The following is a 13083-nucleotide window of genomic DNA, read 5'->3' as shown; positions in this document are numbered from 1 at the left end:
GCGGTAAGCAAGCCATTCTTCAGCCCGGAGACTTCAAGGACGTGCTCTTTGTGCTGACCTGATTGAGGGTCCATGAGCAGTGAAGGGTGTTCAAGAGAGAGGCAGGCTGATTTCAGCAATCATCACTGATTGGTATTCCTGACAAAAGTTCATCGTGCTGGGTCTCCCATCTCTAAACAAGGCCATCTGTTTCCTTCTCTTCTCCCCACCTTCTGATAACTTACCTGATAGAACATGGTTTTGGCTCTTTCCTCATCTTCCATGTTCTGTCCGTTGCTCATACGTACTGGTTTAATTTCTCCTGGATCTTTTAAATCATTTTCACCTTTGAGTTTTCATTGATTTTATTTAGTCTGGGTCTTCATTTCCTCTTGCCTGGGCTTGTCGTCTGGCCTTTGTCACACAGAATGAAGCCAGAACTCTCTGCCTTGGTATTTACCAGTTTCCTTGCAGCCCCATTACTTAGTGCTTCTGTTCACTTGACCTGTCGTCCAGCCACGCAGACTGTCCTTTAATAGACGTGCACTTAGCACTCTTCCATTCCCCCCCAAGAGTGCCAGGGTGGTCAAGAGCGTGCCTGGGCTCACATCCTGTCCTCACCATTTACCAGCCATATGACCCTGGAAATCTAACTGAGCCTCACCATGCTTCCTGATAAAACAAGGATAGTAAGTATCCTCTGCCTTGTAAGGTGGATGTGAAGACTAAGTGAGGTAATGCACGTGAGAGACTTAAAGAGCTGTGCCTGTATGGAATAGGTGCTTTATAATTAGTAGCTACAATTATTACTACTGCTACTGTTACAATGACTGTTCCATGTCCATCCCTGCTCAGTTGCATTTTCCCGTATCTCCCCAGTGACAAGTGACCTTGATGCATCCATCTATTCAGTAAGCATCTACTGGGTACTTACTAATGTAGAAGGCATGAAACTGCTCACTGTGGGGAACACAAACCTTAATCAGATACATACTGTCCTCCAGGAACTCAGAGTCTGGTAGGAGAGATCAGAGATGTAGACAATATTTATCCACTTACAAAGCTTTGTGGAGCAGCTATGCAGTAGCCAGGCACTGAGTGGTTCTGAGACTGATGTCATAGTTAAGGACTAACTTTGGTGAAAGACAGAGTTGGTATACCTTAGACAAAGCATTGCCGAGGTGCTTTGGGAATATGGAAAAGAGGATTTATCAGCTAGGAGGGTCAGGAAAAGCTTTTAAGAGGTGTTGCCATCTTAGGACCATTCAGGATGGCTAGACTTTGCCTGTCTTCACCTCTCTCCAGAGGCATTCAACTACCCTTCTGGGCTGTGGCTGTAGGTCGCCTGTAGGATTTTCAGAATTGTAACCTCCTCAAGGGCAAGGATAGTATTGTTTTCATTTCTGAGTTCCTAGTACTTACTCTGAGTCTTATATAGACCATTTTCAGTAGAGGATGATGACAGATTAGGGCAATGTCTCTTCCCATGTAACTTAAAGGGAGATTAATTTACTGATTCTCAGTATCTTAATATCTGGCAATTAACGTTACTAGAGAAGACATTTATATAAACTGAAAGTGAGGTTTGGGGGATGTTCATATTATTTTATTTCTTACCACATTAGTCATAGCCAAAGTAGTCATGATAAGGGTTTAAAAAAGTGAATTCTGCCACAAGCCATATTTCTTCCCATCTTTCTGTGTAGTTCTGGGAAGAAACTCTTGTAGATTCCCCATTAAAGCCTACCCCAGGACAAGAATTCCAGAATGTGATACCATAACTTTCATCACGTGAGAGCTCTTAGTTTTAAAAACTACCCAAGAGTTTTAATTCTGAATTTCTCCTTGTAGCAAGGAGCAAGGACCAACCCCAGTGGAGAGAAAGAAGAAAGGAAAGAGGAAAAGTGAAACCACAGTGGAGAGTTTAGAGCTGGATCAGGGCCTGCCGAACTCATCCCTGCGGAGTCCCGAGGAGTCCACTGAGTCTGCAGACAGCCAGGTACAGCTGTGAGCAGGATCCCTGCTGGAGGTTACGGCTGCCGCACAGATCTCACTGACGCCGGTTCTGTTGCCCTCCTCTCTCCATCTCTAGCCCACACCCCTTGCACACAGACCCAGGCTGGGCTTTCACTGTTGGGTGGGTGAGAGCCGAAGACCACAGGCTTTTTCCCCTAACATCCTGATCCTTATACTGATGGTCTCCCAAGTTTTTTTAGTGCTGTTTGCTTCCTTCTTGGGAAGTGGCATGGTATTAGGCTGCAGAATGAATGAATATGGGAAATAGGATTGTGGGGCACTCTGGGTAAGACTTGGAGGGCCTGCTTGCCATGGGGGTGATGCTTTTCGGGCTCAGAATGCTAGGCCAGTCTGTGAAAGGACATTTTCATAATCCCAGATGCTGGGAAAGTCAGGGACAAATGTATTCATTTTGCCAAAATAGTCAAGGAAGTTGGGCCAAACATGGAAACAAGGAGTTGCCCACATGAATGAGATTTCTAAAACCGCCGAAGTAAGCCCATAACTGGTAGGAATTTCCTCCCTGAGTTGAGGCCACCTGTCTTGGATAGCATTTCTGATATTTGGAAGTGCTGTTTCCTCTGATATACACAACAGCTTATCTGGGCTATGCTGCCGCTGGGCGACCATGTGAAGTCATCCGACTACGGCACCTTCAAATATCCTCTGAACTCACAGATTCCTAGATGGTCCTCACTGTAGGAAAGTGTCAGCTTCTAATGTCACGGTGGAAATTAGTAGTGTCTGGGGTGTCAGAACAGCGACCCTCTCTATCCCAGCCTATGAACTCAGACTATTGGCTGCCAGGTGTCCTGATGGGCCAAGCAGCAGGCACGTCAGGCTGATGGGAGTTGGCAGGGTTTTGAGTGTTTCCAGGATGGTAATCTGTGCATTGGATTGGGGGGGGGGGCAGGTTTTCATGGGGAATCCATCATGGAAAATTAAGTGTCATAGGAGGTAACCTAGTGAAGAAACACAGTGGGACACAGAGGCCCAGGACTTATGCTTTCAAAAATCAGGGAGATAGTGTTTGGTTTTTGTTTTTGCTCTTTAATGTTGAGGTTGGAGAGAGAACCAGCTGGTGCTTGGTTTCCAGAACTGTTTCTGCTGCCTGGATATGATGTGTACATGAGACAAACCACATGCTTTTCTGTTTGAGGAAAGCCACTGGGCTTCTTTGTTGTAGAATGTTGTCTCTCTAAAAGGTCACAGGTTACTTAATTATAGATGAGTCCTCAGATGGTGACTCATGAATCTTGTTTTGTCACACTTAAGATGTCTCCTTGCGTTACAAGTAGTGGTATGAGATTCTCAAAGTAAGTCCTAATAAAATTGGTATCACTTAGTGTTTAAAGAAATACGGTAAGTACGGTGAGTTCGACCAAAACCAAAACAGTTATATCTCCCTAAAGTAGGAGCTTCCAGCTGTGCTGGGAGAGATCTGAAAGATGACGGAGTTTACTTCCCATCCCTGTTTTACTGGAATAGAAATTGGTTCCAGAAAGGAGGAAAAAAAAGTCGCTGTCATTCATGACCACAGCACATGTCACTGGATTTGGAGACTATGTGGACCTTCTTCGCAGGGAAGAGAGGAACCTCCCTCAGCTACCTTTCATTTGAAGTGAATTTAATTCTTTTAAGAGTTGTGTTTAAGGAAGGTTGCTTGTGTACAGCAGGCGGGGCCTCCCAAGCATGTTAGTGAGCGTCGATGAGTGTATTCTTTCTCGTGCAGGCTTTTGCCTTTGACTCACAGAGCATGTCTGTGGTGGGTGTGTTTGCCCTGCAGAAGCGACGCTCAGGACGGCAGGTGAAGCGCAGAAAATACAACGAGGACCTGGACTTCAAGGTGGTGGATGACGACGGGGAGACGATCGCCGTTCTCGGGGCTGGCCGCACCTCCGCCCTCTCGGCTTCCACGCTGGCTTGGCAGGCGGAGGTATGGCCTTCGGGTTGGGGTGCGGGCCTTGGCTGGACAGTCGTTTTGGCCCTGTGTTGGGTTTAGAGATTAGTTAAAATCTTTAAACTGAGCCAGGGTGGCTCAGTTAGTTAAGCAACTCTTGATTTCAGCTCAGGTCGTGATCTCCGGGCAGTGAGACAGAGCCCTGTATTGGGCTGGGCACTGGGCGTGAAGCCTACTTAAGGTCCTCTCTCCTCCTCTCTCTACCCCTCTCCTACTGTCTTGTGCTTTCTCTCTCGTTAAGAAAAAAGAAGAAGAAGAATGTGCTAGATACAGAGACCACTCAGAAGGGGAAGTGGACAGGAAAGGGGGGAGGACAGGATTTTAGGAGAGGCATTTCCGACATGAACTAAAGCCCACAACCTGAATGGTACCGCAGGTTCTAGTGTGATAGGCAGACGAGCTCAGCTGGATGTTGGGGTCTGATCTGAGGCGTCATAGTGGGAGATGAGCCCTCAGTGGTAGGAAGAATCACATCATGTAGGGCCTGGATACTGGCTAAAGTATTTGGCCTTCATACTGCAGATCAAATGGTGGGGGGCAGGGTATTGAGGTCAGGGTTCAAGCAGAGAAGAAACAGGATGGCCCTATTTGCACTTTTGGGATTTCCATTGGCAGCAGTTTCAAAAAGGAAGAGGGACCTGATACCAGATGCTAGAAGGAAGAGAAGTAAATGTTGAAAAGGTCTGTGCCAAGGAGCTGACAGAGAAGACATTAGAAGCAAGAGAAGAAACAGGCTGTGCACATGGGAGGGGCACCATTGCCAGCAGCACCTTCTGGGACCCAGCCTGGCTCTTGTTCTGGGGTCCCTGTCGCTGACTTGGCAGATTGCATGCTCTGCGTACACAGCAAGTGCAAATTCCCGCCCTTCCTCCCGGGCATCTGGGGGTGGGGGTTGCTCCCTGAAGCCAGTAATGCTTCATCTTTCTAAACCACCTTGCCTCTAGCTTAAAGCATTTTCATATTATTTCACATATCCTTTCCCTCTGTGCTTGCGTGGAAAGTAGCTGGGAGTAGGGGTCATTGTCCCTGTTTTAACAAGCAAGAAACAGGCACAGAACCGTCCAGGTCATGGAATAACCTAGCAGCAGCTGACCAGTGACTAGCATGTCAGAACTGATTTCCGGTCTCTGTGCCAAGAGTCACCCAAGCAGTGGACACAACACTTACTAGGAATAGTAATTGGATGTTCCGTCCATGCAGTACTCTTCAAGTGGACAGTTAAGAGTCGCGCTTGGAAGACTGCTGGGAGGAGACAGGATTCTGTTCCTCCAGAGTGGGTTTTCCTTCCTTGGAGATGTTACGGTTGATTTGGTCATTAAAGCACTATGAGGGAATTTATTTTCTCCTGGTAGCCATTTAGCCCGCCGTTAGCCGTATTTCAGCTGTTGTTATGACTTCTTTCGTGGTACCTAAAGGGCAGCATAAGCTGATCTGACAGGAATAATTCAGAAAACTTTACGTATCTTAACACGCCTCTTTTTATCCTCTTGAGGATACAACAGAGAGAACTAATCTATGGTGAAATATAAGATGAAACCTGAATTTGCATTAATTATGCCTCAGAAATTGTTACTAAACTTAAGCAGAAAGAGACCTGGTACGTGGTTTGGCAAGCCTGGGGGTCTGGGCCAGCAGGCGGGGCATGTGGCCCTGTAGGGGCAGTGAGCGGGTTTTGGTCAGCGCCTCACAGAGCCCCCGGCGGTATCTGGTTTACATTTGGAGCTTCCGGGAGAGGTTTGAACAAAGATTTCCCAGGCTGATGCAGAGTTTGAAAGCCCTGAGTCTCATCTAGGATTCCAGGCAACCCTCAGTGCCCAGTGGCACAGAAAACCAGTTGAAGAAGCTCCTTCTCCCAAGGCGTTTTGGATGGCTGTCGCGCCTGCTTGCTGGCTTTGGCTGGGGGCAGAGAAGAGTGTGAGTCACCACCAGGAAAGCCCTGCTGCTCCCCCGTTGCACCTTTGGGCAGTGTGTTAGCAGCATGCCCTGCCAGCCCCTGGCCCAGCCCCAGACTGCGGCCTCAGCGTCAGTTAGCCATTGGGGAGTTTCGAGAAGCATCTTCACACGGGCTTCCCTGGAGCCCGGGACAGGCATGGTGGCACAGCTCTGCTCCGGAGCCTGGAGGACAGTTCCCTGGCTGGGGTATGGGATTCTGGGGCAGGAAGGGAAGTTTCCATCCTGACAGGGACTCTTTGCTTTCTTAGTCTTTGTCCAACAGATGTTGGTGCCTGGAATAGGGACTGGCTTCTGCAGTCACGGCACATTTACAGTGTCGATTTTTACAAGGCTCTCTCGGTTTCTGCCTCCAGGAGTTTGCGTAGCTTGCATGATTTGCCTTTTAGAACAGAGGCCTGTAATTGAATGAGGCTTCAGTTCCCTGGGTCCTCCTGGGCCTCACTCTGTCTCTGCAGCCAGCACCCTGTTTTGCCTGGCCTTTTGCTGGGCCTGGCAGGCTGAGCCCAGGTGTTTCCTTCCCTCGGAATTCCGCAGTTTCCCCGAGCTGAGGGGGCAGTACCCCTCTGTGCTCTAAGGTGGTTGCTTCTTAACGCCAATATTAAATCGGAATTCCTCCCTGATTTTTTTTTTTAAAGTAGGCTCCACGTCTAGCACGGAGCCTGGCACGGGGTTTGAACTCTCACGACCCTAAGATTAAGACCTGAGCTGAAATCAAGAGTCGGGCGCTTAACCGACTGAGCCACCCAGGCAACCCCTGCCTGGTTTTTTTTAAAAAATAAGGCCACACACTATCTATTTACCCTCATTTATTCCCCTCCTCATTTTGTGTAGTGCTTTTGCTCCACTAAGACTGTTACTTAGTATTCCGTATATGCTTCCTGCTTTCCAGTGGACTCATTTGCTCATCCTTTGGGCTCACTTCAGCTTTCCTTCCTGCTTGTTGTCTTCTTCTTCTTCTTCTTTTTTAAAGATTTATTTATTTGACAGACAGAGATCACAGGTAGGCAGAGAGGCAGGCAGAGAGAAAGGGGGAAGCAGGCTCCCCACTGAGCAGAGAGCCTGATGCAGGGCTTGATCCCAGGACCCTGAGATCGTGACCTGAGCTGAAGGCAGAGGCTTAACCCACTGAGCCACCCAGGCACCCCCTGCTTGTTGTCTTCTTGGGAGCCACCATTAAAGTAGGCTCAAACCTCACCTCTTTTGTGAAATCCAAGCTGTTCTTGCCTTCTGTGTTCTTGTTTGACTTAGGGCTACCGTCACACCACTTAGAATTTATCCTGGGACGTTTCTAAGAAAAATGTTTTATGTTGCTTTCCCTGCATGCATGTAAGCCCCTGAGACTGGCTGTCTTGTTTGATGCTACCTGTGTACCCTCCGTGGCACTCAGTAAATACGTGGTGATTTGAAAAGTGATTTGCTTCTTTCTAGAGCCTCTCCCATGTGCCTACCTAAATAGAAATAAATCAGGTGGTTGGTTGAGGTTGGGGGCAACTTGGGTTGAAAATTTTTGAAATTTTCCCCAAGAAAAAAAAGTTTAAATTATATGAGTCTCTGACATGAAAGAGAATGAATTAAAATGGCCTTCTTTGAAGGATAATTTGAGAAAATTCCAAGTAGCTGAGAACAGATGGTTGTTATGGAAGTGTGTTTGGCAAGCAGATTTAGTTTATATCTGTGTGTATCTGTATACACTGAGTGTTTATACACATATGATCATGCTTATGCACAATCTCTGTTTAGAAAAGTCCTGATTTTCTAGTTTCCTTCCTACTTTGATGTGTATTTTGGAAATGCTGTTCCCTTTTCCTTTTATTAGGATAGGGTAATACCTGCTCACAGTATTTTCATGATAACCACTGCTTTTTTTTTTTTTTTAAACACTAGTGTTCATCCCTCTTTCTTTAATCAGTGCCAAAAGATAAATTGAAACTTTATTTCAGATTCCTTAATTTTTTACTTGAAAATTTTCTATGGTAAAGAATGTTTGAAGCCCTCTTCCCTTTTATTTCTCAGAGCAACGTTCTGTCCTTTCTTGTCCATGTGTTGATCTTTCCTTGGCTTTGGCTGGTCCTACTTAAAAACTCCGAAGAGCCACCAGAATCCTGCTTCTAAAAACCATCTTTTTCTATTCTTCATGGCAGATAAGAATAAGAATGTTTGAAACAGTCTGGTAGTGAGGAAGAGGTAGTTGTTCCTTTCAGCATGTGTGTACCTGTATGAATGCTCCATGGCTAGTATGGGTTACACAGACTTGAGAGGAGGTAGGAGAGGTAGTCAGCAATTATGAAAGTTTAATGCTGGTTAACAGAGATCTCACACGGTTCCCTGTCTTCTGTGTTCCCATAGCACTTGCTTTATACCATTACGACCGTGTTGTATTGCAAAATCTCTTACCACTATTTATTCAGAAATATTTACTGAGCACCTGATACCTGCCACCAACTGTTTTATACTGGAGATAATCTCAGGGAACAAAAGGAACAAGGATCCCCGCTCTCGCAGAGGGAACTACAACAAATGGAGGAGGAAACCTACGAAACTGTGCACGTGTTCTCGCCTTCACATTCGCTGCATTTTGAACCTTGTGAGATAGAAGGCCCAAGGGCGAAGCTCAGAGCTTCCAAAGAGTGGAAATAACGAGGGAGAGGCTGGGAGTAAACCAAAAAATAGTAAAATTGTGTAGTTTTTTTCATGGTGGTTTCAGTGCTGTGAAAAAAAAAATCAGAAGAAGAGTGATGTGGAATTGACGAAAGAGGGTTGTAGTTTTAAATAGGGTGGTCCGTTTTGGCCTCACAAGGGTATCATCTGAGCAAAGAACTGAAGAAGGTAAAGGAATGAGGGAGTCATGAGGGGGAAAAGAGCATTTCAGGTAGAGGGAGTGTCAGGGGTAGTGCAGTGTCAGGGGTAGACCCAGGCTGCCAGCGTATGTGATGAAAACAGAGGGAGATGGAAAGGTAATGGGAGATGAGAAGCTTGGTGAGGTCCAGCAGAGTTTGTAGGCCTTTGAAAGATCTTTGGTTTTACTTGGAGTTAAGAGGGAACCCTTTTAAGGAGTTTAAGTAAAAGAGGGACATGATAAAAAGGGCCATTCTGAATGTTGTATTACAAATAGACTAGTTGAGTAGGAGTAGCAGGGAGACTAGTTAGAAGGCTTTCGGAAATCATCTGGGTGAGAAATGAAGGTGGTTTAGACCAGGGTAGAAGCAGTGGAAGTGGTGAGACATTGTTGGATTCTGGGTATATTTTGAAGATGGAGCCAGCATGATTTCTTGGCTAATCAGGCATGGTATGTAGAAAGAAAAGAGGAATCAAGGATTACACCAAGAAGGGCACCTGGGTGGTTTGGTTGATTGGGTGGCTGCCTTCGGCTAGGGTCATGATCCCAGGATCCTGGGATTGAGCCCCAAGTCAAGATCCCTGCTCAGTGGGGGAATTGGCTTCTCCTTCTTCCTCTACCCCTATCCCTGCTTATGCTTTCTCTCTCTCTCAAATAAATAAAATTGTAAAAAAAAAAAAAAAAAGAAGAGAGAGAGAGAGGTTACAGCAAGATTTTTGGTTTGAACACCAAGAAGGATAGAGTTCTCTGTCACTCAGGTGGGAGAAAACTGCAGGTGGGTAAGCGGTGGGAGGTTGGCCAGGATAGCAGGAGTTTACTTGTAGACATTTTAAGTGTGAAATACTTCTGAGGTAATCAAGTGGAGATGGCAAATAACAAGTAGATATGTGAGTGTGTGAATTAGGAGAAGTTCTTGGCTGGTGTCATGATGTAGCCCGTATTTAAAACCACTTGACTGGACAAGATCATCAGGTAAATGAGTATAGATGGAAAAGAGTAAAAAGTAGGCCCTAGGGAGCTCCAAAAATTAGAGTTGATATTGGAATTCATACTTCCAGGGAAGATACAGTTGGTCGTAGCAGGGTAACACTCACTGCAAGGGGAGAAAAGAATGTAAATTGCAAAGAATTTTTTTTTTTTTTTTAATTTATTTGACAGAGACCACAAGTAAGCAGAGAGGCAGGCAGGGTTGGGGGTGGTGGGGAAGCAGGCTCGCCGCTGAGCAGAGAGCTAAATGCAGGCCCTATCCCAGGACCCTGGGACCACGACCCAAGCCGAAGGCAAAGGCTTTAACCCACTGAGCCACCCCGGCGCCCCTCAAAGAATGTATTTTTAAAGACACCTGATATCTGTGGAAGCAACAAGAATTAGACAAACTAAAATTCCAGACAGCAAAGAGCTATTCCTAGATGAGCCGACAGTTGCAGACTGTTTCATCTCTAGAAACATTCCTCAATTCTGGGCATGGGTTGAGGATCAGGCTTGGTGCAAACAGATTATTCTGGGTTGAAGGGAAACCATCTGACCCTGCTGGTGATGGATTATGCAGTGTTGGTGAGATGATTGGATACTAGAGGAATCCCCAAAGCAAGGGGCTTTCCCCAGGAGACTTGCTGAATTCTGGGGTAGCCCAAGAAGTTAGTGGCTCATCCAGAAGGCAGATTAAAATCTCATAGTCTCACGGTACTTAGAGGGAAAATCTCACTAAAGGGATGGGCCTAGTGTAGAAAACAGATTCTCCCTTAAGAGAGATTTTTAACCTGCTTGGGATTGGAGACTCCAGGGCTCAGGAGTAAAAAGATCTGCCAGATTCATTCAGGGGTAACCTTGGACATTCATGCTTGAGAAACAGGGTAAAATAAGATGGGCTGAATTTTACCAGTAACACAGGCCTGACTGAATTTTACCAGTAACACAGGGGTGTTTTTTCGATAGATGTTGATGATAGAAACACAAAAGACCTTAAAATAACCAAGGCAGTCTTTAAAAAGAGCTAAGTTATAATACAGACTTGTAACAAGCTACAGTAACGAAGACATGGCCTTGTTGCCATAAGAACAAGTAGTAGACCAGTGGAACAAAACAGCTACATTGTAAGGTTCCTACTAGCCACATGTGGCTATGAAGCACTTGAAATACGCTAGTCTCAATTCAGATGTGTTTTAAGTGTGAAGTACACATTGAATTTTAAGGACTTAGTGTGAAAAAAGAATATAAAGCATTTCATTAGTAATTTTACATTGATTCCATAGTGAAATGGTAAGTTTTTAGATATATTGGCTTAAGTGAAATATATTCATTACAATTAATTTCCTCTGTTTTTACTTTCTTAATGTGGCTACCAGAAAATTTTAAGTTAATTTTTGTGGCTTAATGAATGATCTTGGTGGCAGCAAAGGAGTCTTTAAACAGGACACAAGAATAAGTAAGAGAAAAGATTGGTAAGGTGGATTATGTAGAACTTGTGTTCATCAGAAGACAAGTTTACAGAATCAAAAGACAGACCATAGATTTATAAATAATACTTGTGATCTTTATAACTGGCAGGACTTTTATTCTAAAATGTGTAAAGAACTCTTGCAAATTTAAAAAAAAAAAAAAGGACAATTCTTAAAATAGGCAAATGACTTGAGCAAGACCTTCACAGAGAGGTTGCCTTCATTGCCAATAAGCATATGAAAACATCCTTAGCATCCTTAGTTATCAGGGAGTTGTGAATTAGAGAGACAATACTATATATCCAGGAGAGTGGCTAAAATTTTAAGGACTGACAGTATCAAGTCAGCTGGAACTCCTCCCATACTTTGCTGATGGGTGTAAAAATAGTTACAATCACTTTGGAAAAAATTTTGACAATATTCATGAAAACTAAACATATAACTTAACCTCGTAACCTAGTAACTCTACTTTTATGTATATATCCAAGATAAATGAGTACATTTGTCCACCAGAAGACATATAATTTATATGAACGTTGGGAGTGACCCAAATACTCCTCTATAATAGAATGAATAAATAAATGGTAGTATAATTATGCAACAAAATACTATGCAGAAATACAGAAGAATGAACCACGTACTATATAATTCCATTTACATGAAGTTTAGTAATAGGCAAAACTAATCAATGGTAGTAGAAGTCTGAATAGTGGTTACTTCCAGGGGGGCATGAGTCTTCCAGAATGTCAGAAATGTTATGTAACTTGATCTGGGTGGTGTTTATGCGAGTGGATATGTGTGTATGTAAAAATTCCTCTGTTGTACACTTGAGATCTCTATATACTTTACAAATGCCGTAGCTCAATTACTTTTAAAGTGTTCTGTTAGCATATCTGGTAGTTCCTTGCTGATGAGGACCATAGCTCATCTATTTCTGTAAGACCAGTGAATAAACATAACTCAGACACTCAGTAAGTAATGTGGAAGTAATTTAGGAAGGGAAGGAAGTTGGTTCATTAATCTACTTTCTCTTAACCTAACACCTGTTCCTTTGCTCACGGCCCACTTGCCATAGAGCTCTGTTGGCTAGAAGGTTGGGGTAGTGATCTTTTGGTTTAAGAAAGTACGCTCAGGGGCCGCCTGGGTGGCTCAGTGGGTTAAAGCCTCTGCCTTCGGCTTGGGTCATGATCCCAGGGTTCTGGGATCGAGCTCTCTATTCGGCAGGGGGCCTGCTTCCTCTTCTCTCTCTCTGCCTGCCTCTCTGCCTACTTGTGATCTCTGTCAAATAAATAAATAAAATAAAATAAAATAAAAAAGAAAAGAAAGTACACTTAGTTCTGGCCCTTTGCTGTTAGCCATCCTGACAATATTAGGTAGATCGGAATGTCTGGAGAAGGGGGAGACTTTTTAATTAAGTGGTATAGATTAAGAATAATAACCATTTACAGTCTGTGATCCCAGTGAGTTTGATGTTTTATTCCCTCATTGGTCTCCTCTTTTTCCCTCTTGCTTGTGTTTAGCTTTCAGCAAATACTTCTTGTCACCCACTGCTGCTGGATCTCTTCAAGGTATTAGCTGTAGCGGTGGATAAAACAAATAGGGATCCCTGCCCTCAGAAGGTCATACTGTAATGAGAGAAGACAGTCAACTGCCTCATTCCCCTTTCCTTACTTGTGCTTAGAATCAAGCAGAATAGGGGCACCTGGGTGGCTCAAATGGTTAAACATCCAACTCTTGATTTTGGGTCAGGTCATGCTCTCAAGGCCATGAGATTGAACCCGGTGTTGAACTCTGCACTGACCTGGAGCCTGCTTAGGACTCTCTCTCCCTCTGCCCCTCCCCCACTCCCATCCCCCGACTTGTGCACAGGTGTGTGTGCTCTCTTTCTCTCTCAAAAAAAA

At 44.6% G+C, this 13083-nt stretch overlaps 1 protein-coding gene across 3 annotated transcripts in view; it reads left to right on the top strand.

Moving 5' to 3' along the window:
* The window catches only part of CHD6 (chromodomain helicase DNA binding protein 6), a 195332-nt gene that overhangs the window by 81237 nt on the left and 101012 nt on the right, over positions 1-13083 (top strand). For all 3 annotated transcript variants that reach the window (XM_045980678.1, XM_045980679.1, XM_045980680.1), the window contains 2 exons: positions 1831-1978; positions 3782-3931. In XM_045980678.1, the coding sequence (XP_045836634.1) occupies positions 1831-1978; positions 3782-3931 (298 nt within the window). The remainder of the gene's footprint in view (positions 1-1830; positions 1979-3781; positions 3932-13083) is intronic.

Source organism: Meles meles, chromosome 16, assembly GCF_922984935.1.
Source record: "Meles meles chromosome 16, mMelMel3.1 paternal haplotype, whole genome shotgun sequence".
Lineage (NCBI taxonomy): Eukaryota > Metazoa > Chordata > Mammalia > Carnivora > Mustelidae > Meles > Meles meles.
The sequence above is the reverse complement of the archived record's forward strand: the minus strand, read 5'-3'. Positions and strand labels throughout refer to the sequence as shown.